The 27760-nt window shown below is 41.0% G+C and overlaps 1 protein-coding gene across 2 annotated transcripts in view; it reads right to left on the reverse strand.

The window, feature by feature from the left end:
* Positions 1–666: 666 nt before the first annotated feature.
* Positions 667–27760, reverse strand: part of COL14A1 (collagen type XIV alpha 1 chain) — a 218234-nt gene continuing 191140 nt past the window's right edge. Inside the window, exons 43-48 of one of the 2 annotated variants that reach the window (XM_046641998.1) lie at positions 27195–27230; positions 26120–26186; positions 22734–22922; positions 5014–5091; positions 3165–3320; positions 667–1498 (exon numbers count right to left, since the gene is read on the reverse strand). In XM_046641998.1, coding sequence (XP_046497954.1) covers positions 1419–1498; positions 3165–3320; positions 5014–5091; positions 22734–22922; positions 26120–26186; positions 27195–27230 — 606 coding nt within the window. In that variant the 3' untranslated portion in view covers positions 667–1418. Of the gene's footprint in view, positions 1499–1755; positions 2329–3164; positions 3321–5013; positions 5092–22733; positions 22923–26119; positions 26187–27194; positions 27231–27760 lie in introns of those variants that run through there. The other variant, XM_046641999.1, reaches the window with a different exon arrangement.

Raw genomic sequence — 27760 nt, forward strand, 5'->3', positions numbered from 1 at the left:
CTTTGGCTGGAAAGGTCTTAAACCAGATCTGCGTGGTGAGGGGAACCAACGAAGGTCAGAAGACCTTCCTGATCGAGGGAGAATCCAGCTTCTGGTTACAAATGACCCCGTCTCTACTTAAAACCAGCTGTTATGAGGGAGATGCTACAGGAAAAGGAGCATACATTAAGTTTATGGTTCTCTTTCATTCCTATTTTCAACAAGCAAAATAACAGAACCCAAATCTTTCCCAAATATCTAGATTTTTCCTTTGGGAGCAAAAGACAAATTACAGTTTAGAGATTAGTGTCTGTTAGATTCCACTTCATTTCCTCTCTAACCTTCTAGAGTTTTACAGGCTTTTCTTGATACCAGAAGATAGATGGGCTCCTCAGTCAACCACTGGCAAACACTTATTTAGCACCAGTCTTGCATTTTGTCTGCCATTGCTGTCTGGGGGGTGATAAGTGAATGATAAAATTCTACCAGCCTCTTAGGCCCACCTCAACTGCTTCTTCTCTTAGGCTTCCTACTACGCTCAGAATGAATGAATGAATGAGCTCCTGAATGAATGAAAGCTTGAATGCCTGTCTAAAGGAAGGCAATTGTTTTTCTGGTTAAAACTCAGCTAAGACTACAAAAGTTTAAGGTGATGTTTAGAAATGTGGTAAAAAGAATCCACGTATCTTGTTTTAAACTTTTATTTGCTTACAAAAGAGAATGGAAATAGGTTTGTAAAAACTTATCTGCATGTACAAAGTGATCCACGTAGACAAGGAGGGCGAGCCTTGGAATACTGCTAGATAAATCATTCATCGAGATTGGATCTCTTTGCATCAGAACCGGTGAAAAGTCATTTTTTAACATGTTGAAAACCACTGAAAAACATATATTCTTGGATTCTGGTCAAAGTAGTTAAGAAGGGATCTCAGAGTTGAACAGATCAATTAAACAAGAGGTAGTTTCTCCAATAATGTCCCTTTTTCTCTTCAGCAAGGCTATAGGGGATAGGGATAAATGGCATAATCTTTGAATCTTTTTAAATTCCTGCTCTGCTAGGCCCTCAGGTCCCTCGAATACAATCATACCTGTCTCGTTATATTTTGGGTCTTGAGATCATTTAACACAGAAAAGATTCCAGAGTTCAAATTTTTTGCCAATTTCTCTTTGAGCACTCTTCTCCAGAAAAACAAATAATCTGGCATGCCATTAAAATAACAGAGAGAAATCAATGCTATGGGGTCATAGATTAGGGGGATTTTTAAAAAATATAATTTTTTTGTTAATAATAACGGCAATGTTAAGAATATCCAAGGAGGAGATTTAGGCTGAGGAAACAGACCCCCCAAAGGTAGCATACAAACCACATAATGACATTCTTCTTGAATAAGTTTCCCTAAGAGTTTTTGCGGTAGATCTTCAAATTTCTCCTGAGGCTGTCAGATCCCGGAGCCCCATAGTTCCAAGGCTTCCAGCTCGTCTTGGACAGGGGTGAATTCCGGCTGATCGGGATGAGGAGCTAGAGAGGAAGAGTGGGGGTGGGGACTTGATGGGACCCAGGCATCATATATTGATATTCTCTCCTTATGTGGGTCCATGGAGACATGGATTTGGTCATGAAACGACAGAGATATCCTGCTTGGGTGGAAAGCAGTAGCAACCTTTACCCACCACGCCGCTTGCACCCTCCCCACGAGGTTTCAGATGGTTAGTAAAAGAAAAAAGTGATAGATACATCACAGAAATTGTTAGGAAACTAGAATCACAGGCAACTGCTTAAATATTATGTGTTTTATTTACAAAAGGAGCCCTGAAAATTCAGCATAATTATGAAAGAAAAATAAATTTTAAAAACCCATCTCATGTTAGAAGTCCATCACCAGGGGACAGTCCAGGGGGGAGGTGATCACAGGACGAATGGAGAGGACGGTGGTCAGGCAGAAAGATGCCCATCAATTGTGTGGGGACAGGAAAGAGGAGAAGGCACATTTAAGTAACTATTACTGAGCCTTCACATAGGGAAGTTGGGGATAAATTCTTGGTCCACAATCATATACATATATCCAGGTTGTTACAGAGCAGTCGGTTTCTATTACAATTGACACATGTGATTTGGTTAAGTTCCAGTACTATCATTGTATGTGTTTGGAGCAAGGAGGGCAAGAGATGTGACAGTGGGCAGGTAGGGAAGCAGGTGAGGCAGGGAAGCAAAGTGCCCATTGTTAGGGGCAGAGGCTGAGTGGTGGGGTGAACAGGACAGTTCTGTATCCATAGCCAATTGCCCAGGCCAATGTAATCAGAGTGGAGGAGTACCACTTCAGTGCTGGTAGTCATTGTAAGGGATCAGATCTTAATAAGAGACAGAGAGATTTGAGAGAACAGGGAGGGAAGAGATGAACAGAGAAAAACACATCAGCAAAACGTTGACCAGTTCCTCTGGCAAATAAGGTTAAATTTCTCCTAAAGCAGAAAATCTGAATTCTTTGACTAATAAGTTCATTTCCCCAAAGGAGTCTCTGAACCTCTCTCTTGATGCTTCCAAGAGTGACTATGTCAGAAGATGTTCCGTTGCACAACCCGCCAGCATGCAGAGGGCAGATGTTTTTAGGGAACATAATCTTTTCAGAATCTCAGTCTAGGAGTTAGTAATGAGGCAAGAACAGCATGACCACTTTTGTTTCTTCTTAAAATTATCCTTGATCACCTAAAATGCATGTGGTGGACAGGATATCACCCAAAAGAATCAAGAGGACCCTCTTAATTATGGAGGAAGTTCTAAGTCTGAGGTTTCCCCAAAATAAGAGTAAAATTTTATAGGACATCATGGCCACACCACAGCAGTAACACAGAATGAGAGGACCAAAAGAATGTTCAATCATGTCCCTCAATGACCAAATATGAGGTCAGAGGCCAAATCCGTGTGGATTGTCATTTGGAAGCAAGGAAGACTTACATGTGCTGTTATTTTGAATTTCCTCTTAAGGTTTTTAAAGGGGTAGCCTCTAGAGTAATTTGCACTTTATAGAAGATGCCTCGGGAAAATTTAAGGTAGTAAGGAGTTCACCCTCTGCTTCCCTCCCATAATCAGTCTACTTTTCATTATGGTACTAACCATATGGTCTACTCACCATTATGGTGCTAACCACAGTAAAACTGAGCAAAGCCCACAAGAGGCTGGCACTTACCTCCCACCCCGTAGGCAGAACATGAAGAGGGGTCGCAGTATCCAGGCTGGCCAGAAGGACCTTGTGGTCCAGGTACTCCCAGGTGACCTGGAGGGCCCCTTGGTCCAGGAGAGCCAGGGGGCCCAGGGCTTCCTGGCCGACTCTCCCCTGAAGGTCCTAAGAAGTATCCACAAATAAAAACAAGTTGGTCTTTTACCACCACAGGATGGGTTTTGAGACCACCAAGAAGCAAACTAACTCTCATGGTAAGCCACTTTACATATCTTGACAATTAGGGTCATCTGCCTCGGTCTACTCATTGAGTTCTTATTCCCAAACTAGATTCTCTGGACAGAGGATCATACTATAATCACACATTATCCTGGAGGTCAATGCCTTTTAATTAGCTCAGGAAACTGGAAAGCAAAATGTATTCTGTTCCATCACCTCTTGGATATTAAAGGGAAAGGAGCATACCACTGTCAACCTTGTTTTCTTTATGGAGCTTCTGTTTCCCAGTGCAGTTCTTATGAATCCAATGTACAGGTGTGTGCACACACACACACATATGTGTGCACACACACAGGAACACACTCAGTCTCAATCGCATAACCTATACTGGTTTATGACCTCAGGTAATTGAAATAAATAAGTCTGAATCTGAAGAAATTATCCCAGCGGATAAAAATGAAAAGTCTGAAACCCAATATACTAATGAAAAATTTCTTTCGGCTAGCTTATATCAGTTGAGAATTTAGATTGAGTGAAAATGGGAGGAGGATTAAACTTTTTGTGAATTTAAGAAGTGTGTCAGGCTGGGTTTTTTCAGTTGGTGTGTTTGCTTTTAGGCCTGGAACCCAAGAGTGTTTAAAAGTCATTCTTCAACTAGACATGAAATTCTTCAACTAGAACTGAAATGAAAATTAGGAACAAGTATCACCTTATTTTGAAAAGTGTTGTGGCTCTCGATACATTCAGTTCCATTCAAGCAATATTCACCAACCATCCATTCTATGTAACACATCATGCTAGATCAGTTCCTCATACAACCTCTAATAACAGGAATATTTACACCAAAGTGAATCTATCACATTAGGAATCTCTCCTAGAAAAAGCATTTTCCAAAATCATTATTGGGTCGGACAGAAAAATCTGTAAAGCATTTGATTCAACATAGCTAAGACTGGGATTATAAATACACAATAAGATTGAAAACTTACACAATGCTAATAACGTGTCTGAACATCTGAAGACCATTCTAAAAGCACACAGCAATGTACACAGAACTCAAAATTTATGCAAAACTCATTCAGGAAGACTACCATGGTGGCAAAAGCTATTAGTGGTCATGAAATATTCATGTGTTCCTCTAGATTTCAAGCTTCCCTTGCAAAGATTAGTTGGGACTCTGATTAGTTCCAGCCAGTGAAGTGGGATTGAAAGTGACATATGTCATTCTGCATTTAAGAAGTTGAGAGCTGATGTGTCTCTGTTATCTTTCTCTGGGAGGTCTTTTGTTCCAAAATGGGGAGAGCCACTGGATTCACATCAAACTTTGTGTGAGTGTGAAATAAACCTTTGTTGTATCAAAACACTAAGCATTTGGGATTGATTTGTTTCAACAGCACAGCCTAGCCTACCCTAACTCATGCAACTAATAAGATCCCAGAATATACTGTAACTTTTAGGGCTTGTATATTGGGAGGATTTTTACTAACAAATTGGCCTTTCAAGAAAATGAATGAGAAATACAGTCATTCTAGTTAGATACAAGGAGGTCATACGGCCATTGTCCTTAACTGTGATATCCAGTGAATATAAAGATTTAGGATTTTCACCTCGCACTTTCCTGTTAGGTAGGAAGATTTACCTGCTGGCCCAGGGGGGCCTCTTGGACCTTGGGTTCCAATGCCTGGATTTCCTTTTTCTCCCTTGACACCAGTTAGACCTGTTTTTTAAAAAAAAAGGAAGAAGAAAGAAAAGAAAAAGTTCTCCTTAACATGAAATCTGGGTAGTTCCATTTTTCCGCGTTTCAAGAGGACCTCTCTGATGAAGACAGTGATGTGGGCGCCTTTGGGTTATGGTTACCATGGGACTTTCAAGTTATACTCTGATACCGGTGATTTACGCGCAATCATATACAGAGGGCTGGTTCTGTGTCCGAGCATGTCGTCTGTATTTGTAAGACTGCAAGTCTATCTTCCTCCTTCCTACTGAAGTGGTTCAGCCTGCCAGGAACTGGCCTGTGTCTGCACGCACCAGGCCATTCAACGTATGCAGTTGGCACTCCACAAGTAACACAATAGAAGTCACAAGTGAACACATCTAACATTTTCCTTTTGGTCCACCCTGTAATGTATCTGCAAAAGGCATGAATTATAATTAGGCAACAAAGTTCTGAAGAGCGTGAGTTTCCATTAAAAACTTGGAAGCTTCAGGAAAGTCTGTGTTTGATTTGGCTGATTCAGCCCCATAAAAATCTAAACGTATTCATGTTTCTTTTCCACTGAGCAGACTTCTTATTCCAAATGATTTACAGCACTATTAACAAACTATACATTTTCACAGGCAGAAAACAGAGAAACACATACTCTTGACACCTCATCATCCCAACAGTTTCTATCACAAGATCGCTGGACAGGTGAGAGTACTATATTGAGGCCCGACCAGTCCAAGAGGGAGTTGCATCAGACTGGGGTCTGGGTTACCCTGGCTCACATCACAGAAGGTCTCTGGTGTCTGTTTTTCATATGCAACAATGCTTTGAAACAGCAGAATGCAGAACTGCATCTCTACATCATTATACTTATAAAGGAATTATGTGTGAATTCGCAAAGCCTAGAAGGAAATATAAATTAATGAAAATAACCAATTTGATAAGTGGCAGGCATGCAAGTGATTTAAAATGTTTAAAATAACAAATAACTTTTTCCCCCTTACTAAATGCAACACATATTCACTGTAGACAAAGGAGAAGACACAACAGGCAAGGACTCCAGCCCTTGAAAATAATCACTTTTAACATCTTGGTTTATAACTTCCAGCAAAAAAGGTATTCATGTAGCATTTGCTCTGGGACTAGTCAGCAAAAAAAAGGACTGATGAGCAACTAACAGTTTTTTCCACACTGTGCATATAATCACATCACTGACTGTGATTGTCCCTGGGTTTGAAGCTTTGGTGTCTGCTGTGCTGCTTGTGACCAGCTCTTGAAGGCAAGGTATACCTGACATCTTTAAACAAGTCTTTTCTTGTTAGTGGTCCTCCAGGCTGGTCCATCCACGGCTTACGCTTCCCCAACCCACATGGCCTGGGTGGTGTTTTCTGAGCTCACCAAAGACCAGTACCACAGGGAGAGGGCAGGGCACCAACCACCAAGCTCATGACCTCCCGTTCGGGCCAGACTCTTCTCTTAGGAACTGAGAAGGAAGAGAGTGATTGCTCAAAAGTAAAACTACAATCTCATCTGAGTTTGAAATGCACGCAACTTTACGGACTAGTCAACATTTAACGCTCAATTGCTAGTCAAGTTGTTCAGACAGAAAACCACCCTGGGTACATCTACGGGGTATTATCCAATTACCTACTATTTTAGCTAATTGAGTAACAATTGAGTGAATACTTTTTAGCTGGGAGGTGCTCCCTCATTTGCAAACATTGTGCCCTAATGTGCATCTGGGAATTTAGCAGAAACTGCCTCTTCTGTTAGAATTGGAGTCATTTTTCCCACAGGGAACCGCGAATTTTTAAAGAATTAGAACACAATAAAATACACTGATGACTAATCCAGGCTGCTCATAATTAACTTGATGGTGATTCAGAGGCCTCCCATGACCTTACGGTACACAAGGATCAACATTAACAGCTTGGTTTCTCAGTGCTTCTCTACAAGCGGAAGATGTAGGAGATTAGGCTGAATAGGACATCCAGGAAAGCATTCTGGGGAATAACCCCCGATAAGAGTTTCCTGACTTATCCTTTGCTTATTCATAAAGAATGCAAAAGGTGGAGAAGATTAGAGAGTCGAAAGTCTGGTTGTTTCAATTTTCTAGTTACGTAAAGAAAAACAAGTGGCATTTGATATTATCTGTAAAACAACTCAAAGAAAGAGAGCAAGAAAATATTCCAGCCCCTCAAGATGCCTCAGAAAAAAAAAAGAAAAATTCTAAGGATATAATTATGTATTAACAGAGAATTTCAGAATTTATTATCCTTGAAGTTATGATATGTTCCCACCACATGTAGGTTAGTATATTAATAGTTGCCTGTGTGTTCACTTACGGTTCTCAGAAGGAATATTTGTGTCCATGACAACTGAACTTGGTTATAAAGCTTTTTTTGGAATGAAAAAACCATGTTAAAAATCAATATTTAAGGACCGAAGATGAGGACTGAAATTAAAGGCTAAGCTTAGAGACCTCAGATCTCTAAAAGTAGATCTGGACATACTTTTGATAAGCCTTGTAGACCCTGATTAAAAGGAGGGAGGTTATATGTCCCAAAATGTCAGCCGGTGACTGTCCATGAGGTGACAGAGGGCAACGGAGTCCGGGCAGTCAGTCATTATAAACAAAATGGAGTCATGGCCTGTAATAAGGGCTTCCTTCAGGTATCTCTTTTGTGAGAACCCAAGGTGCATCTGCTTGGTGCTAAGATGGGGTTACCAGAGCTAAGGGCCAGCATCCTTTCCATAAAGGCATCGCACAGGATAGTCCCTTCTTCTGAAACACCCTTCTCACCTTCGCGGTTTCCATAAATACTCCTCATTCTTTAAGACCCAACTCAAAGCTTCTCTACAACCATATTAGGCAGAAACACAATGGCTTCAAGAGGGCAAGATTATCTATATTATTCATATGGTGCCTTGCACATGTACAAAACTAACAAATATTTATTGAGTAAACAAATGAATGAGTGAATTCTTTGCTTCCATATTATCTGTGTCTCCTTTGGCACTTATCCCATTGCATCACTTGTTCTCATGTTTGTCTAGCCTGGAACTGTGAACCCTGTTGACTGCAGGGATCATGGCTTATTTATTGCTCTAATGTCAGATCCAAGCAGAGTTGCGCACATAGTATGTGGCCCAGTAAATTCTGGAAGACTAACTGAATGATTGAATGTCTACACCAACATGCAGCGAACTGTTAAAAGCCAGCATGACCCTCGAAGGATCAAAATCAAAATTCCTTAGGCTGGAGCTTCTCTTTAACCTTTACACTCTGCTTTTTCTAACAAGTTCCTCATGTGGCAATATCAACTACTAGTGCCTTTTAGAGATAAAATGTAACTGAAACCAATTAAGTTTAAGTTTCTGCCCTTTTTCTTCATGAGCATATAAATTAAGATCTAACCAAAAGTATGATTTAGGCAAGATTAAAATATCCTTAGTTTCCTGTGGAGTTACCAAAAATATTTAGGATAATCAGAGAGAAGTCTCTTCTATTATTCAGTCTTTTTTTCTTTCTTTTTCAAAAAAATTTTAATAGACTTTACTTTTTCAGAGCAGTTTTAGGTTCACTGCAACATTGAGTGGAAAGTACTGAGATTTCCCATATACCCTTTGCCCCTACTCATGCACAGTCTCCTCCATTATCAACATCCCCCATTAGTGTGTTACATTTGTCATATTCATTCTTTCTTGAGAATCTCCTGAGAAACCATTTCAGGGCTATCTGATTCTCCTTTACCACTAACCTAACTCTGACCCTCTAATATTTCCCTTTACTGGTCTACTAAGAGAGAGACTTGTTTGTTTTAGCTCTTCATTGTATTCCCAGTGCCAGGCACATATTAGACACTCAAGAAATTTCTGTCAAACAAATGGATGGATGAATGAATGAAATACAAAGTCTGATCGCAGACACTGACAAACCATAAATGTGTTTGGCTAGTGTATCAGCTATGCTTACAAATCACCCCACTAGGTTTTGAATGCTAAATGCTTTACATGTATAAACTCATTTAGTCTTCATGTGAACCGAGAGGGCAGGCACTACTGTGAACTAAAAGAGGGCTGTGATACAGAGAGCTTAAGTCACATGTCCTTAGCCAGTAAGTAAAAGAGCCAAGATTTCAACCCAGGCAGGTTGGTACCAAAGCCTGTACGCTTACCCACTGTACTTCCCGACTCTCCGCCACAAGCTGGACCTGCAAGCAGCATCTCCTGTCTGGTTTGCTGTCGTCCTGGCTTCCTGAACTGCCTGCCAAATCAGTCTGCACATTTTCTCCGGTCCCACACCCAGAAATCAGCCCTGTGGTTCTCACATTTTGTCAGCTTACTTCCCTTGGTTTGCACACTTGCCCTCTGCTCTCAGCAAGACTTGAGGGTTGATTTTAAGAGGATTTATCCTGCTCGCACTGACTACAGGGTCTGGCCCTTAGTTACTGCTCTCCTATTTTCTTTGGCCTGTTGGCCTCTGAGTAGGGAGATTTTACTCATTTCTATGCCTCCCTGACCACACGAAGCACTCCAGGCTAGAGTCTCATGCTGCGCCATGGAGCACAGCCACTTCCTCTGGATCCCAGACATTCTGAGCAACTCCCAGGATTTATGCCCAGGCAGATATGCAAGGCCTGGGTAATGCTTTCATCGTAATTCCACCAAAAAGTCACAGAAACTGTGAGACAAGTCTTCAGCTGTGTTATATTGTCTGTTACCTGGGAAATGCTGGCAATAAATTGCAAGGATAGTCTGTTTTTCACTCAATGGGTGTTTGAATGCCTACTGGGTGCCAGGTACTGGACCAGGTACTTGTACCAAGCTACAAGATGGCAGATTAACTGGACTCAATTCAATAAGTATTTTATGCATTTTTCCAGGCTCTGCTCTTCCTACATGTTTGGACTGTAGGATTAGTACCAGCATGTGGAGCTCCACGTTTTGTGCTAAGGTGGCCAAGACTGGAAAATACACGATTGTTTTAAATGGAAGCAAACACTGCAAACCATTGCTAAGAGTCCCTCTTCCTATTCTTCTCTTCATAAAACAACTGGCCATCTATATGCCTCTATAATTCAGGTCTCAGCCAGGAAAAGATAAAGCACTCTAGATCTTTCAGGCAGAGGGAATTTAATACAGGGACTTGGTTCATGTCCCTATATAAAAAGGGCTACACAGAAGGACTGAGAAGCCAAATAAAGATGAGTTAACCCATAAATTGGCAACAGCAGGAAGCCACTATTCCCCTTAGGAGTGCAGAAACAATGGGAAGAAATGGTGTGACTGGAGCCCAGCGCCTAGGACCTTCTGGTAGGATCTAGAACCAGAGTGAGCGATTGTCCAGGAAGCAGGAGCCACACAGGGGTTGTAGCCACAGCTGAAGTCACAGAGAAGGCAGGGGTGGGAGTAAGGGGAGAAATATCCTGACTTTCCCATCTTCAGACCCTCCAGTCCTCCTCAGTGTCTCCCACTGGCTGAACCTGCCCAGGAGCAGAGAGCACCGGAGCCTGGAAACACAGCGAGGCATGGCTAGAGGAGGGAGAAGGGCAAACTGAAAGCAAACCGCCTAGCCCAGCCCCAACATCACGCACTGAGAATTCAAAATCAAAAGCACCCTTCCTGCCTGTAGCAGGTCACCATGTAGTAGGGAAAACAGACAAACGAGTAGCTATATTGCAGTGTGAGAACAGCTACAACATAATACGAGAGCACGGAATCGAGGTATCTGTGGCGGACCGCAGAAGGCTTCCGACACAGCTGACTCTTCAAGTTAAGTCTTGAAGAGCAGGTATCAGCGCTTAACTACCACCAGATGGAAGCGCATGCGCAAAGACTCGCCGGTGAGCCAGAGAGAGAGAACAGCGCCTGCATGGGGAACCAGAAGCGGTTTGTTTGGCTTTGGCAGCGGCAGTGGGTAATGGAATAAGAGGCCGTCTAGGCCAGGTCATGACAAGCTTTGTGTATCAGGCTAAGGATTTGTATATGGTCCCTCAGGTGCATAGAACTCCTTCAATACCCTTTACCTAGTTTTTTGTTTGTAACTTCATACTCTTTCTTAAAGAACTCAAAACTGTTTAAACTTCAGCCCCCACAAAACCTGGATGTACCCCTGCTGGGTGCTACAAAGCAGTACATAGTTAAGGTGGAGTGGAATCCTGCAGAGCTCAACTCCACCAATAAACCCTGTGCTGGTTCCACAGAAAAGCCAGAAGAAAGTGTGTTGAATCGTTAGGTGGGGCTACCCAGTGGTCAAAGGAATTCACTAACCAGATCAAGATCAAGACAACAGGATATTTTGCACTTCAGGTTTTCCCATCAGAAACATGTTAATATAGGCAGGAGGTCCTTTGGTCTTTTGACTACAGACATCTGAATCGACACACTTGCATTTGGGCAGTGAGGGGGAGGAAGGAAGTGCAGCAAGGAGGAAGGAGGTGAGGGAGGGAAAATGGAAGCTGTAAAGGGAGAAGGGAGGAGACGGCAAGGAAGATGATGAAGTGCACAGCTCATCAATGTCCACCGACCCTGTGTGGCTGTTTGCAGGCTGACTGTTCTCAGCTGCAGGTGCACAGCAAAGAGGAACAGAGATTCAACTGGGCACCAGGAATCCTGGCTTTTTGTTCACCTCATTTTGCCGTGGATACTAGGACTTTACGGGTACATAATAAGAACGTCAGACCAAATGCCAGTCTATCACTTTCAGCTCAAAAATTTTGATTGGTCTTCCTTAAATGCCATTATGTTATTTCTAGAACTGACTGTTGGGAAAATCATAAATAATTCAAAATTAGCAGAAAAATGAGTTATTTCTACAGCTTAAAAATGAACATTTCAGGTTCAGCATGAATATTCAACAGTCAATGATATTTAAATCAGAGCTTGATCTGGTCTTCATTCCTTGCAGAACTGAAAAGTGATATGATGCTCTCAATTCTTGAAAAAGAAGAGAGTTGTGTCAAGGCATTGTCACATTGTAGGCCACGGTCTACAGAGTTTAAAACAAAATGTGTTATGACCTTCATAATAAGCAGGAAGAACCCACTATTAAGATAAATATATCATATATCTAGGATCCTCATCATCTTTTTCCACGCTAGCAAAAGTAGTTCAGAAAGTCAAATTACTTTGCTATACTCACTTAGCAATTTAATGTCAAAGTTAAACCTAGAACCAATGAAAACAGATCAGCTTTGATAAATACGTCTTTTCTATGCATGTTTTCACTCAGATATACAAATGCATTTTGGTATATTTGTTTATTATATTTATTGCTTTAATAGCCATGTCAAAAAATTCACTAAAATGGTTTATGGTAGCTAATATAAACAGCTTTAGTTTTAACATATAAACTAGTACATGTTATATTTCCATTTCACTTGTTTAGGTTCAAGGCCAGAAATGTACAAAATGGCAAAGTATATTCCTACACTGAAAAGAAAAGGAGTTTCTGTCTCTCTTTATGTGTGTATACATATACACACACATACATATCTTTATAGGTAATATGGGCAGGGGATCATTTGATCTTTTGACCACAGACATCTAAATCAGACATATTTACATTTGGGCCCTGAAATGTCTAACGCATTTGCTATTTAATATGCATTTCTGACCCAGTATAACCAAAACTCCTATTTAAAAATCTCACCCTGCTTTTCTGGCTAAATTTATAAGATGATGACTTGAAGAAAAGGCTGAAATTGTCAACTTGGCAGTAATTGGCTATTAGTACGATGTCTTGGGCTTCTGCTTTCATCATGGCTCTCGGGTGAATGAGAAATGGCAGCCAAAAAGCTAGCCAAGCGGTAATCAACACCATCAATCATTTACGATTCATCACATAACCCTTGTATTTCAGGTATTATGAGGAATAAAAGGGAAATAGACATTAAATGTGGCCCTTGGGGAGCAGGTAGCCTCATTGGTGAGACAGGATTAACAGAAGTGAAATCATTAAAGGACAATTCAAGAAAGTATATTCTGTTTGGGTGCTGAAAGATATGCTTCACACACTAATGAAGTAGAGATCAGCCAAGTATTCATTGACCAAATATTTGTTCAGGCTTTTTCCTGGGGGGATGTGGAGATGAAAGGCACAGCCCATTCAAGGAACTCACAGTCCAGCAGGAAAATAAATGAGACCAACAGTTACAATATAATGGGAAACTGCCATGATGGAGGCATGTGCTTGGGGACAGGGACGCACAAACGAGGGAGCACTTACTCAGTCTGGTTCAGTTGGAATAAAGCAGGGTGGCAACAACAAATGTACTGGCCAAACAAACCAACCATGGAGAGAAGGGAGTGGTCTGGCAGAGGTCACTCTTGAGATGAGTTTTGAAGTTTGAGTATGAATGAACCAGAGGAAGAAAATCCAGGAAAATCCAGGAAAGGGTATAAGAACAGGGCACAACAGGGATCAGCATTGAGTGTGTTAGGAAAGGAAAAGGCATGTATGAAGAATGTAGTAAACTGGATTAGTGGTCTGAATTCTTCACCATGCTACAATAGAATTATCCATCCATTCTCTTGCTATAGGCGCATGCATTTCCTTACGCCCTGCGTTTGGGCTTGGCCATGTGACTTGCTTTGACTAATGGGATATTAGTGGCAATAACATGAACAGAGGCTTGAAATATGATTGGGTGGTTGGGTTGCCCCATTTTGTTTCTGTCATTGGAGCTATTGTCCCTCCAGCCAGGGCCCCAGCAGAGCAGAGCTGCCCCTGCCTGCCACAGACATGTGGTGAGAAATAATATCTATTGTTGCATGCCACTGAGATTTTTGTGGTTTGTTATGCAGCAAAAACTGACTAATACCAAGAGGACTGAGCCATTCAATTTGGCGAGAGCAAGGGGTACATACTTGAAGTAAAGCAGATCGGAAAATATGAACTGGGGCCACACGAAGATATCTTACCAAGATGGCATTAACTTTGAGTATTTCTAGCACAATACCCACTATCCCAGAGGGGGACTAAAATCCAATGCAAAGAATCTGCTAAGACCTACTACACAGACCCTCCAATTCAGAGTTTCAAAAAAATTTTAAGCAAGAGAAACATTTATATTAGCTTCCATAGCAAAAAGAAGACAAAACACAGTTACAGCTTTTTGTTATGGTGATAGTCATATTCTACTCAGGACAAAGGGTGGGGACACAATTTGATGGTAATTTTAATTTGTAGTGACTTTTTTTTATAATCATTCTTTGTGTTTGTTTGGGAAATGATTTTATCCTGACTACAATTAATCCCAGAAACAGGAACACAAAAAAATTTAGTCCACAAAACCATTTTTCCAATAGGTGCTACTCTTTCAAGGTGCTTAAATCTATATCTTAGGTTTCCCTCTAAAAAGCTACATCTGGCATTTGAATAATTTAAAAGAGGTGGGAGAGAAAAACACTTAAATGGTGAAAACAGGCAGAAACGGAGTGAGCCAAGCCTTCACAGGTGTCCTAGAAGTCAGCCTGCTTGGAAATCGTTCTTACAGATGAAAGCATCAGCCTGTTTACAGTGCAAGGCCAGAAGGCCTTGATTTAATTTAGAGTGTGATTGAATAAATATTCGCAAATTCTGTGACACTCTACCCTTCAAAATGAGTAGCCTAATTCCCCTCTACTTGAGTGTGGGCTGGGGTCAATGACTCCCTTCTGATAAATAGAATACACTGAACATAAAAGCTTGTGACTTCTGGGACTTGTCAAAAAAGGCATTGTGAACTCCTTCCTGATCTCTCCCTTGGATCCCTGGCTCCGAGGAAGGCAGCTTCCATGTTGCAAGAACGTTTCAAGTGCTCCTGTGGAAAGACCCACTCCTCGCATGCTAAATCTGAGTGGAGTCGTCAGGGAGGGCCTGAGACTCCTGCCAATGGCACTGTGAGTGAGCCGTCTTGGACGCAGATCTGTCAGCTCCAGTCAAGCCTTCAGATGACTGTAGCCCTGGCTGACATCTTGACTGCAACCTCGAAAGACCCTGAGCCAGAAGCACCAGCCAAACCACTCCTGAAACCCTGACCCATAAAAACCATGTTTCGTTGTTTTAAGCTCCTAAGTTTTAGAGTAATTTGTTACATAGTAATAGATCACTAATACATAAAGCTTCTCTCTGCAGTCATGATGCATGTAAAGAGTCACTTCGTAATAGGGAAAAAAAAACTCTATAAAATAAGAGATGGTACAAAAAGAAAAAGAGAAAGAGCATTCCTTGCTAATTCCTTAACGTTACGATACATTAGGAAAACACAATCCATCAAACCTTCAGAGAAAGGTCTTGTTCCAGAGAACATCCAAATTGGACTTCACTAGATAATTATTGGGTGTTAAGAGAGAAAACCCTTTCTCTCCAGTTCATCTCTCAGGGGATGAGAGGCAAGAGATGGGGAAGCAGGAGAGGAAGAAGAAAAACATGGATTTCAGCAGATTTTTAAGAGCAATGAAAAGTCTACGTCTCATGCAACTGAATATCAATTATAATACAACATTACAGGGAAGATATGTAAATACTGAAGTGTCAACCAGCAAATTATTTTGAGAGCTCTACCAGCCTTCTCTCTTTAATCAAGTTGGTCTGTCCCATAAGATCATTTTTCCAAGAATAAACCAGGATATAAGGGCCATTAAGAAGTTTCACAGATGCTTACCACTGAGGCATTCATGACTCACCATTGCTAAGCTTTGATTCTGAATTTGTGTCCAAAGTTTTCTGACAAATGCATCTTCAGCGCCAACAGCTCTTTTCCACCACAGGAATATTGAACATAAGAACCCTATTTCCCTCTCCCAGCTCTGAATCAATCTGGGACCCAGTTTTCTCTCCAGACTTCTCAGCCTTGTTGATTCCCAGTTCACTGTGGCGTGAGCACTAGGGCCTCAGATAGAGCTTCAGTGTGTGCCCAGCATTTCTCTGCCCTCACTGCCATTTCTGTGTCTCCAAAAGGGGTCGTCATTGACTTATGGCTGATTCCTCTATCTATGTTTCCTTGGGGGCGTTCAGTTGTGTTTTGTCTTCTCATCCTTCCCCATCACTCTATTCTCATTTTTTAAAACAAAAGTCCATCTTCTGCAAGTTAACCACACAACCTTAGGACTGAGAAAAACTGATCCTTAAATCTTGCCTTTCTTTACCTTTGGTCATTAGACCAAATTTGGTCTTCTCTGTCGGGGAAAGTGTGAGGGGAATAATTTTCCAACTTCAAAAATCACTCAGAGGTTTTATCCTCAGATAACAATAAACAATTAATCTGGGTAGCAAGCAGAGCAGAGAACTGCCCTAGCATCAAGCTCTTAAAAAAAATGTGAGGGGCCAGCCCTGTGGCCAAGTGGTTAAGTTCGTGCGCTCCACTGCAGGCGGCCCAGGGTTTTGTTGGTTCGAATCCTGGGCACGGACATGGCACTGCTCATCAAACCACACTGAGGCAGTGGCTTCCCACATGCCACAACTAGAAGGACCCACAATGAAGAATATACAACTACGTACCGGGGGGGCTTTGGGGAGAAAAAGTAAAAAATAAAAAAAATCTAAAAAAAAAATGTGAAATTCTCTCTTGATGAAAGATGACATTCCAATGCGATTATTATTATTTTTATCCTCAATAACAATATTAGAGTGACTAGAGCCCTTAGCACCCAAAATATCTGATCCCACAGAATAGATTTAAAGAGCTAACGACATTTATAGAAACCAATGTGTTCCAATGGGGAAAGTCTTTGAAATGACACCTCCCAGTCATTTCCACTCAGCTTTTTCCAGGCACTGGTTTTGGGAAAGACGTTGCCACCATCAGTTGGTGGGAGGGGCCCTTCTCTGGAGAAGGCCACGCTAGGAAAAAGAAATATAACGGAAAACCAAGAGATCTGTTAACCAAGAAACATGTGCCTGAAAAAGTAGAAGGTAATTCACATTTATTTGCATGATGCCAATGATGTATTTGCTATCTTAGTAGATCCTGATTGTGAACGCAACAGAGACAAATGCAGAAAGACATAAGTAACTGATAAAGCTCAGCTGTATCAGCCTGAATTTGTAGCTGTTGCATTCTTGGTAATTCTTAAATATAAGTACATTCTGACTTCTTAATTATGTTTCCAGTGTAGTCATGCTGAGAATTTGCATATTGGAATAAATTATTTGACTATAAATTACTTTTCTTTTACTTCTTTATATTACACTAGAGGGCACTCTGGTTTTTTTTAAATTATGTGTGAAGATAGTTATATTTATTGTCTATGAATTTCATTTTAGAAGAGTAAAAGAGATGTTGCAAATTATTTGTTATAAAAAGGAGACAATATGTTTGCTAGGGTTGAGAATTATGACTTTAAAGGTTTCAAGCCCTTTCCCACCTCAGGACCTTTGCACACCCTATTGCTGTCTCTGCCTAGAATGCTCTCCTCTGACTCTCTTATTGATATGCCAAACTCCTAAACTTTCAGATCTCGGCTAAAACATCACTGATTCAACAGACTAAGTCAGAGTCTCATCTCCTATACTCATGAAGCCTCCTGCACTTTTTCATGGCACTTATAACACTGAAATTAAACTATTTATGTATTTTTCTTATTTAATATCTATCTCCACACTAGGTATCATGAAAGGCAGGAAATGGATGCCCTGTTTACCACTATATCATCAATGCCCAGCACCATACCTGACAGGTAGTGGATGCTCAGTAAGTACGGGTTAGATGAATGAATGACGATCCAGAAAGATTAAGTTGTAAGATTAAGCAGCCAAGATTACATAGGTAGTAAGTGGCAAAGCCAAGATCCTAACCCATAAGATGATCAATGCCCCAAACCACATTCTTTCCATCCTGTCAAGCTGCTTCCAGCTGGAGCAGCATCACAAGGTGATGGTGAAACAGTTTCTCTTCTAAAATAGCAGAAGTAAAACAAGATCAAATCGCCTTATTCCAGGTTTCTCTCCCATTGGCCCCCAGGGTGAGATATTATACTAGAAGTATAACTCTATAGTACATCCCAAATTTCCAGATCCGTGACCAGTTTCCCTATAGGTAATTCCCCTGTTTGGACTATTTTATAGCGTGGGCACACGGTAAAGCCTAGAAGAATTGTCAAGGGCCAAAATGTATAACCCTGGAAAATGTTTTTATCACGTTCATATTTATCCAATAGGTCACTAGCCAGGACACAGATGCCACAAGTCTATCCAAATCCAGCAGAACACAGTGCACAAGGAGCTCGCAAACTGTACAACCCCAACCCACTAAGACATTCTGGTCAGCCCAGAGGTTCCCATGCTGTGAACTGTCGTTATTAGGAGCCATAAGGAAACAGGGCTCACCAGACCTTGCACAGTTCTGGCCTCTCCTCTGTGAAACCTCCCCTAAACAACGAAGTCAAAGGTGGCAACAGAGCAGTGGAGCAAGCACAGATATTCCGGAATCCTACAGATATGCATTTGAATTCTGGTCTCCTATTTAGCTGTGTGATCTTGGGTAATTCACAATCTAACTCAGCCTCAGTTTTCTCACCTAAAAATGGGGTTAATATGGATCTCATAAGATTTTTATGAGCATTAATAACGTGCCAAGCAATCAATAGTTTGAGTTGCTTAATAAATGCTAGCACTCTTTTTTATCAAAGACCACCATGAATGTCTTTCTCTAAATTCTGATGCCACTTCCTTTCTACATAACTTGCTTAGCATTTATCAGCTCCCAACTTGTACATTAGTAACATTTATGTTCCTTCCTTATCCAAAGCACGTCTTCTACTTTATCCAAACGAGAGAGTGTGTATCTAGGACTGAGCACAATATTGGCAGATGCCTTTGGTGCCTAATACATAAAAGCCATAAATAATAGTTTATCTCAGACACTGCTGTGCCAAAAGCCTCACATAAACCCTGCATTCATTTATTGTATAAAAGAAGCCACCTATAAATTCCAGCTGTTATGGATACATGATCGAAAACATGAAAATCTTTAGTTGGATGCTTCCTCTGATCCAGTATTTTTTGGAGAATCATGGAGACTGAAGGAGTTGCATGAAGACTGAAGTCAGGAAAATTTCTCAGTTCTTCCCAAGTAAATAAAGAAACTTAATTGTGTGAACTATAGACAGCAAACTTATTGTTGACTGGGTTAATATATGGTTTAAGATACCAGTGTGAATAATGAACATATAAATAAAAAGAATGAGAAAACAAACAGATTAGTCATCTGGGAATGATAGACAGAGATCAGAATTAGAAATGGAGCTGTTGTCAGAAAATCTAGTTAGAGTCACACAGGCTGTGATTGGAGAGTGAGTTAAGGCCAGAAGAGTCAGGATTTTATTGTCACAGTTCAGAGAACCAAAGAGGAAACTTAGAGCTGATCCGACTCCTTTTCTGAATTTTGGAAGATCTGAAGACAGTGCAGGGTCTAATGGGGAGAGGCAACCACGTCACAGCCAATGGAGGAACAGCTTTTCTTTGACATAAATTAATAAGTGACACGAAAAAGCAGATGAGAAATGGGCTGCATACATTTTGCTTATGTTATGTAAAAGGACCCTCCTCAATTCTGGATACTAATAATTAGACAAATCTAATTTGGAGTTCTGGGTGTAGATGAAGAACGTGGCTGCAAGATCCTTTGAAGCCTTAAATTTTAAGGATTCTCTATATATTACAATCTTTGTGAGAAAATTGCTAAAAGACTGTTCCATACCAACTTGTGATAAATACTCCATTGAAGTTAAAGGAGACAGAAGGGGTAAGGAGAGAGACAGACAATGAGATGGATGAAAATAGAGTATTTTTAGGTAATAACAAAAGTCATCAACAGCCACCTACTTCAGTTTGCTAATATAGAGGGAATATTTGTAATTTCCTCTCTGTGCTCTAAACATGCGTGTTCTTTGGCTGTTTCAATGATAAGAACGGGGTTAATCAAAGATCTTGTACTAGAACAGTGTATTTCAAGCTGAGGTCATGAAATCCAAGGTTGCCCCTCAGCCTTTACAAAAAAAGAAAACAGGAAACAATAGTAAAGGCAGGTATTATTATATTTTTACCTCAGTTATGTAAGTTTGAAGGCATACACATGCATGTGCATACTGCATCCTGATGTAATATATATTCCTTACTGTGCATCATGTTTAAAAGAGTTTGAAAAACTTTGAAAAATTATAATAGAGAAATCGGATGGAGCACTTCTGATCAAAAATTAGCCAAAGTCCATAAGTCATGAATTTTGGGGGGAAGACTTAGGTGAGACTCATCGGAAACCTCAGCAGAAAGTGAGGTTCGCTTAAGCGCTAGAACAGAGTACTCAACAGACGTATTTCTTTAATCTTGCTATTGGAGCCTATTATTTGTCTAAATACATTGCCTAATAATACTTATTTTTACTCATTACAATATAGTGTCCTTTTAAAATTATATTATAGAGCATAGTGATAATACATTTTATAAAGGGGAAAAAAAACCCCATGATCTCTGGTTTTTATTTCTAGTTCTGACATTGGCTGACTTGAAGCCTCTTTGGGACTCGATATCTTCATACACTTCCTTTCATAAAAATGCAAGGGTCAGGAGAAAAGATGGCCGAAGATTCTTCAGTTCGAAGATTCTTCAGTTTTAAGATTCTACTGTTTTGATTTAGTGGGAAGGCAGGCATTTTTCTCTCTCAATCTTACCTGAGTATTTGGACCACACAGCTAAGGTCAAAACATCAATGTCCACCTTGGAAATATTTCATGGGGAATGGAAAGTCCCTTGAGAGTTGGCCTATAAACCCTAACCTCAACTCCAAAACCACATCCCTCAATTGATGATCAGCTGAAATCGCCTTTCCCCATGTTCAAAGGGCATTTCTCACTTTCTGTCTTACTATTCTCCTCCGTATTTGTGAAACATACAGTTTTGCTTGTCTGCGATGGTCTTTAAGAATATATACATCTATATATAATAGGTATGTAAGAAAATTATAGCACAGCAATTCATATTTCCAGGGTTGTCTAGGCCACTATTTGAGAACTCCTGGGTGATTTTCCTCTGGTCTAATCATCCAAGTGCTCTTGCAGAGCGGGAAAGACTCAGTCTGGCAAGAACAAGGACAGGGTTTCCAAAAAGAACAAAGACAACTTGTGACCTGCTGAGAGTGACTCAGGTGCTGGCTCTGTGCTGCCTGAGTCACAGTTGATCCATCACCGACACCATCAGTGGGTGCCCTGCTGACAGAGGTGAGCACCTTCCTGGCTGCCAGATCTTTGGTGTGCTGCGAGAGAATTATGCCCTTCTTATGTCTGCTGATTTAGTACCCTGGCTCTGGAAAAAGTTTCAGAAAGAAAACCAGAACTGAGTCTCAAAGCAACAATTATCTAGGGAGGACCTATGATGTGCGAAGCAATTCAAAGCTGATCTCTGCTCTTGGCAATCTAGCTGTTAACTAACACCTGATGATTGCTAAAATTGGCGGGGGAGACTGTCAGTGCATCAGGGGTTCAAGGGGTGGAGAAATCTGTGGTCTGGGGCAATCAGCAAAAACTTCATGCATGAGACAGAGGTTAAGCTGAGCCTTGAACCAAGAATAAGACACACATAAGAAGGGGAAAGGAAAGGACACTTCCAAAGGAGGGAGAACGATGTGTATATAAGTGCAGAGGTAGAAACACACATGGCCTGTTGGCAAGGATCAGGAATGAACGTGAAATACGATCTCTGTAAACTGCATTTTGCATCCCAAAATCTGATAAAAGGAATATATCCTACCTATCTCACAAAAGTAACATGACTCACAGAGCAGATACGTAATGGCTAGCTTCTCTTCAGATCTACATCCTATAAAATTGTGTCTTAGAAAATACTTTTATCAGTTGTCTCTTTTTGTCACTTTCTTTGTGGTTAATAGGTAATTTCAGTTTCCCACATCTCATTGATCTACTCCTGGAGTGGGTGATCTTGATCAATTACAGAATTGGGTGAAATTCAATCAAAAGAGTCTTATTGTGGTATTATACAGTACTGATAAGACCTGCAAAGGGCAGAAGAAAAGCTAAGTAGGATCTCTATTTTTAAAGAAACTTTTAGTAGGAAAGACAAAACATTGACCCATGAAACTATTAAATAAATTGCTGCTTCATATTATAGGAAGATGAGACACAAACAGTATTTAATTTGAAGTTTAGGGTTTGCATAGTCTATACAGGCATATGTGAATCATATGTCGATATGACTCATGAGTCACCTCAGGGCTGCCACTGACTGTTGCCCAGTATGGGCACTGCACAATAAAAGCACCACACCCACCTAGATAGTGAGCTCTCTATTTGCCATGATATATGTGTGATGCTACATCTGTCCAGAGGGGGATATCATTTTATAATTCTTCTATCTGGGAGGGGCACCTTTTCTTAATTCCTCCATCTAGAGGGGACAGCTTTCTCTCATTAACTCAAAAGCCTCTTAGGGGTGAGTTGGGAGTTCTGATCCTCCTTTTTCATACAAGTAGATGTGGCTCTTGATAAATACTTTGTAGATTACTCAATTTTGTCAATCTTCAGGATAAATAAACAAGAAGCTGAAGAATAGATGGGTAGAATTAATTTAAGTCTATTCTTTTGGGCTTTGTCATTGTATAAGCACCGCTGTTACACTCTGCTTCATTGCACTCAGTGAGGGGAGTGGTCCAGCTTACCTCGTTCTCCTGGGGTCCCTGGCACCCCTGCACTTCCTGGGAAGCCTGGGGTCCCTGGTGGTCCCTGTTCACCAGGGGTCCCAGGTGAGCCTGGTCTCCCAGGCTCCCCAGGAGGCCCTTGGATGGTCCGGATAGATGAAGAGTGGCTGGGAATCTGGTTGAGGATGGCTGTGAAACTGGCCATGTGACCTGAGACACAAAGGACAAAGATAGCATTCAAGGAGCTGTCACCCAAAGAAAGGCAGGACTGGAGGTATTATTGGTCACGGCTCCGAACAATTCTGTGAGGCACCGACCAAAGGGAAAAGCACACCCCTCTGAAATATGTTGATTTCCAACTCAAAACGTTTTGCATTTTACTTCGGATGATATTAACAGCTGGATTGTATTCAGTCGCATCTCATGTATTTGGAATTCCGCAGCTCACGTCAGCATCTCAGTAAACATCATTGAGCAGAAGACATAAATTTTATCTTCACCCCCAACATTTGTCTGACCCCTAAACCCTCATCCAGCTGCCCTTTTTCTCCAGCAATTTCTCCCCAAGTGATTTGTCTTTGTTTCCAACCCACAAAGCCTGCTCCACCCTCTTGCTCACAAATCCCCAGACAAGTGCTCTGTTTCAACTCATCTCTTCCTTGCCAAGCCTTTTTGCAGGAACCTTTACTTGGGTCCCAGCTGCAGAAACTTCCACCAGTTTTTTTTTTTTTTTCTTTATTCCATTAGGTTTATTTTTTAAAAAATCTGGCTTTCTCTCCCATAATCCCTTAACTCAGTTATGCCTGGAAGCATGTATTTGAATAACTAGAAGCATAGACTGATCAAGTACTTGGTACCATAATGCCTCATCTTTCCAGCATCATCAGGAGATGGGATTTTCCCACAGGTGGGTTTTCTAGATGACTATTATTTATCTCTTTTCAAATATTCAAACCTAATAAAGGAGAGTAACCATTTTTAGAAGGGTTATTTCTAAAATATATTCAGTGTGTTCTTAAGCATAGAACAATGACAGTAACTAGGATTAGCTTCCTGACCCAGGGGCCATCGGTAGGCCTACCCGTAATTGTCTAGGGGGCGGTCAGGCATTTCTGCATCTGCCTTTTCAGCTTCTTCCTTTGACAAGGAAGATATCTTTCATCACTTCTCTAGCTGTCATCACTTTGGCCTCGCGGTTTCCCAAATAACCCTTCCTACCATAATTCTTTTGATCAGCCCTGGACTGACATAATTGAGCATGTGAGAAATTATATGCTGACTGATAAATCAAGTCTGAAGTGGAGCCTAAGGATGAAATGAAAAGCCCTGAGAAACCTGAATAGTTTGTGGGAAGATGGGTGAGGGGCCAGAAATATGGCTGCTAGGGAGCTTGGGTTTTGCTCATAAAGTTGCATTCGATCTCTCCTGTTTCTTTCGCTCACAACTGCAAGGACAGGCAGGGCCTCCCTATTTCACAGACCTGTTTCAGCTTTCCTGTATAATCCCCTTCTGGCTTCCACTTCCTAGAAGTCATTCATAAGAATCTGAGAATTCCTGATGGGAAAAACTCCATTTTGAACTCTCAATTTTTAGGGCATGTTTTAAATAATTGTATATTTATATATGGTTTTTATTCTACAGTGGAATAAGATAGCAACTCTTGTGAAATGTGGTCAGCGAGCATATTAGGATTTAACCCATGGGTTTCCTTAAAATAATTACCTGTTCATTTACATTGTATATTTGAAATGAGAAACCTACAAAATAATCTGAGATACGGGTTAGTTTTGGACATATTCTACTACAGGAGTGACTAACGTTCAATTTCTCCTTTATAACTTGTGTTTTTAAACATCCTATTTTTGGGGTCAGCCCAGTAACATAGTGGTTAAGTTTGCGCACTCCGCTCCAGGGACCTGGGGTTCACTGATTAGGACCCTGGGCACAGACTTACACACCGCTCATCAAGCCATGCTGTGGTGGCATCCCACATAGAAAAACTAGAAGAACTTACAACTAGGATATACAACTACGTACTGGGGCTTTGGGGAGAAAAAAAAAGAGGAAGATTGGCAACAGATGTTAGCTCAGGGCCAAGCTTTCTCACCAAAAAAAAATGCATATCTTAAAAAAATTTTTTAAAGATCCTACTTTGGCATTAAACCTGAACAGTTTCATTTAACTGGTAAATTCTGTAACACACATACATTTGCTTTGGGCGTATAACGTAAGCTTAACTGAAGTTAAAATAGAGGGAGCATTCCTACTATGTCTGAGATGGTGGCTTTGCATTCAGTTTGCCCTGAGATTTTTGTCTTAATGGACACCCTCCCAAGCCTATGCAGACCTTTATTCCACGCCTTTCTCTGGGTTTATCTACTACAGACGGAATTCTGGCCCCAGGCAATAGGGCCTTCATGGGTACTTGCCAGACTCTCAAAACTTCCCTGGGTTAAAATAAACACCCCCCCCCCCAAAGCTGTTAAGACAGCCACTCAGGTAACGTCAGCCCTGGAAGTGGAGGGTGTTTTGGGGGTACAGAGCTTGACGGCAGAGCTGGGCCAGAGCTGGCTGGGTTTGAGAGGAACATTTCATCTCTAGGTGGTCTCAGACTTTCCTGGAACTGAACACATTACTGGCAAAGAGAAGTAAAACTGGTAACCCCCTGGTTAGATTACTGAGACAAGATATATAGCCAGCGGACCGAGGGGAAATGTGCAAAATGGGTGGGTATGTAGGTGAATGAGCAGGAATCAGCCATTGAAAGACTGGGCTGTGGGAAAGATCAAGTTTAAAATGAAGAAATGGGACAGGTGTCACATGAAGCGTATTCCAGTGTAACTTTTGGCATGAAGCCCATGTATCATATCAAATGTCACATGAAGCCTATGCCTGTGTGCGCGTGCGTGTGCATTTTTTGGCATAAATCTTAAAGAATAAAGGAAAGGACCTAAATTTACCCAAAAGAAATGGATAAGGAAGAAGTATTGATTCAAATCTAGTGAGTTAATAGAAATCCACACCATGAATCATCTGTTTGAAGGCAGCTTCTGATGCCTCAAAGTCTGGCAGCTTTCAAGCGCTGAGTACTTGAGAAAAAAAAATCTATTTGGAGAGATGAAGAAGAAATAGAAGATTTGATCTTGGCAGTCAAGTTAAATCTATGGGCAAACAGGGAGTTCTTGGACAAATGACATGGAGGAATTTGGCCTCTGTGCCATCGATGTAGAACTTTAGTGTCATCTGTAACAATCTCATTAGATGGGTTAGTGATAGCCATCTGTAAAGCTTGTGTCTGCACCAAGATAAAGGTTTAGAGGTGTCTTCCTTAGTTGTTACACTTATGGGAAAGGCAAATTCCCATTTGGACGAGAAATAGAAAACATCTGTAACTATAATCCACTTACTTTGGATGAGCTGTTCGCACACCTGACGTGCCACTGCTCTCACCATAGCTTGAGACTGAAGGTCACCCTGGATAAGAAAAAAGCATGGTCCTGACTCTCACCGCAAGCCCAGCCACATGGCAACGCTTCCAAAAGGAGATCTGACTTGACCCCTTGTTCCAACCTGGGTTCTTTGGCTCCTAGCAATAGGTAGAACTCACCACCACCGTGCATACAGAGAAGGAGTAAGTAATTTGACTCTCATGGTACAAGGTTCCTGAGAGCCTTTATTAAATTAAAAAGCTCAAGAAAGCATTTCTGGTCCTAGATTCTAAACAATTTAATAGTTTTGAAACAAACCCATATACACTTAATGCCTCATTTATAGCTCTTTAGAGTTTATAAAATGCAGCGCTTTCTCAAGCAGTGGCTTATTTAATACTAATAACAGCTCGGAGAAAAGATGCTAAACTCATTTTATAGATGAACGGAGTTAAACACATTGCCCAAGGTTTTACAGAGGTAATTGGATGAGCCCAAGGTCGCTGCTGTTTCTGCTATAGCGACAGCACAATTGTATTAGCAGCTGCACAATTTCTCAAAGGAGAGAGAAGGCCCCTAGAATAAAATGGTTTAAGTTTCCTGGCCAGTTCTTTGATTCTATGCCTGCCATTGTCTTCCAGGATGCCAGTATTGGAAAAACATGAACCCCATTTTACTACTTGGCATTTGTAGATAGCCTTTAGGTTTCTGAAGCCTTTTTACATCCATTATATAATTTCTTCATCAAGTCCACTTTGTGAGTTAGATGAGCTTTATACTGTCGGTTTTACCCTTAAAGAAATGGGCCTAAGGTCATCTAGCTGGATGGTAATGGATCTGTAACTAGTGACCAGCTCTCCTGACTTCTAGCCCACAGGGTGTTTTCTGCTTGAAAATGTGCTCATGGTCAGATGAGTCGAGGAGACGGAGGAGAAAAGGATTCGTATAAGAGCAATGAATAATCATGGTAGTAAATGGCCATCCTTTATCAGGCTTACACAATGAAAGGTGTGCAACCAGCTGCGGCTGGGAAACGGAGCCAGAGGATACTTACTCGTTCTCCTCGCTCTCCCTTTGCTCCGGGGACACCCTGTAAAATGTTGAAATTGTCAGCTTACTTGTAACACTGCACTCAGCCAAGCATAATGATAGTGCATCTTTTCTTATTTTATTAAGATGTTTTTCTTAGCACTAGTAATTCTGCAGCAAAAAAATACATAGATAACAGGAAGAAACAAACAGCAACCTGTAATCCCACCAAGCAGAAATAGCTCTCTTCAACATTTTACTCCTCCAGCCTTTATTGCATAGACACAGTATGTTTCAATACAAAATTGGGATCATGCGGTAATAATGCTTTGTAACAGACTGTCACTGAACAGGTCATTCCCATCTTTCCACACTGAACACCACTCTATGCATTGCACTCTACTGATGCCTCATGATTTATTTCACAAATCTCTGTTGAATAGCTAAATTGTTTCAAGTTTTTAAAGAATATCTCTCAAAGGAGGGAAAAGATCTTCCAACCTAAGAGTTCAAGTAAGAGATGAGACTTGCGAAATCCCATCAGCCTCCTTCTGCTTTCCATCCAGCATAACAGCACACGCTTCTTTCTCC

This window comes from Equus quagga, chromosome 16 (genome assembly GCF_021613505.1).
Source record: "Equus quagga isolate Etosha38 chromosome 16, UCLA_HA_Equagga_1.0, whole genome shotgun sequence".
NCBI lineage: Eukaryota > Metazoa > Chordata > Mammalia > Perissodactyla > Equidae > Equus > Equus quagga.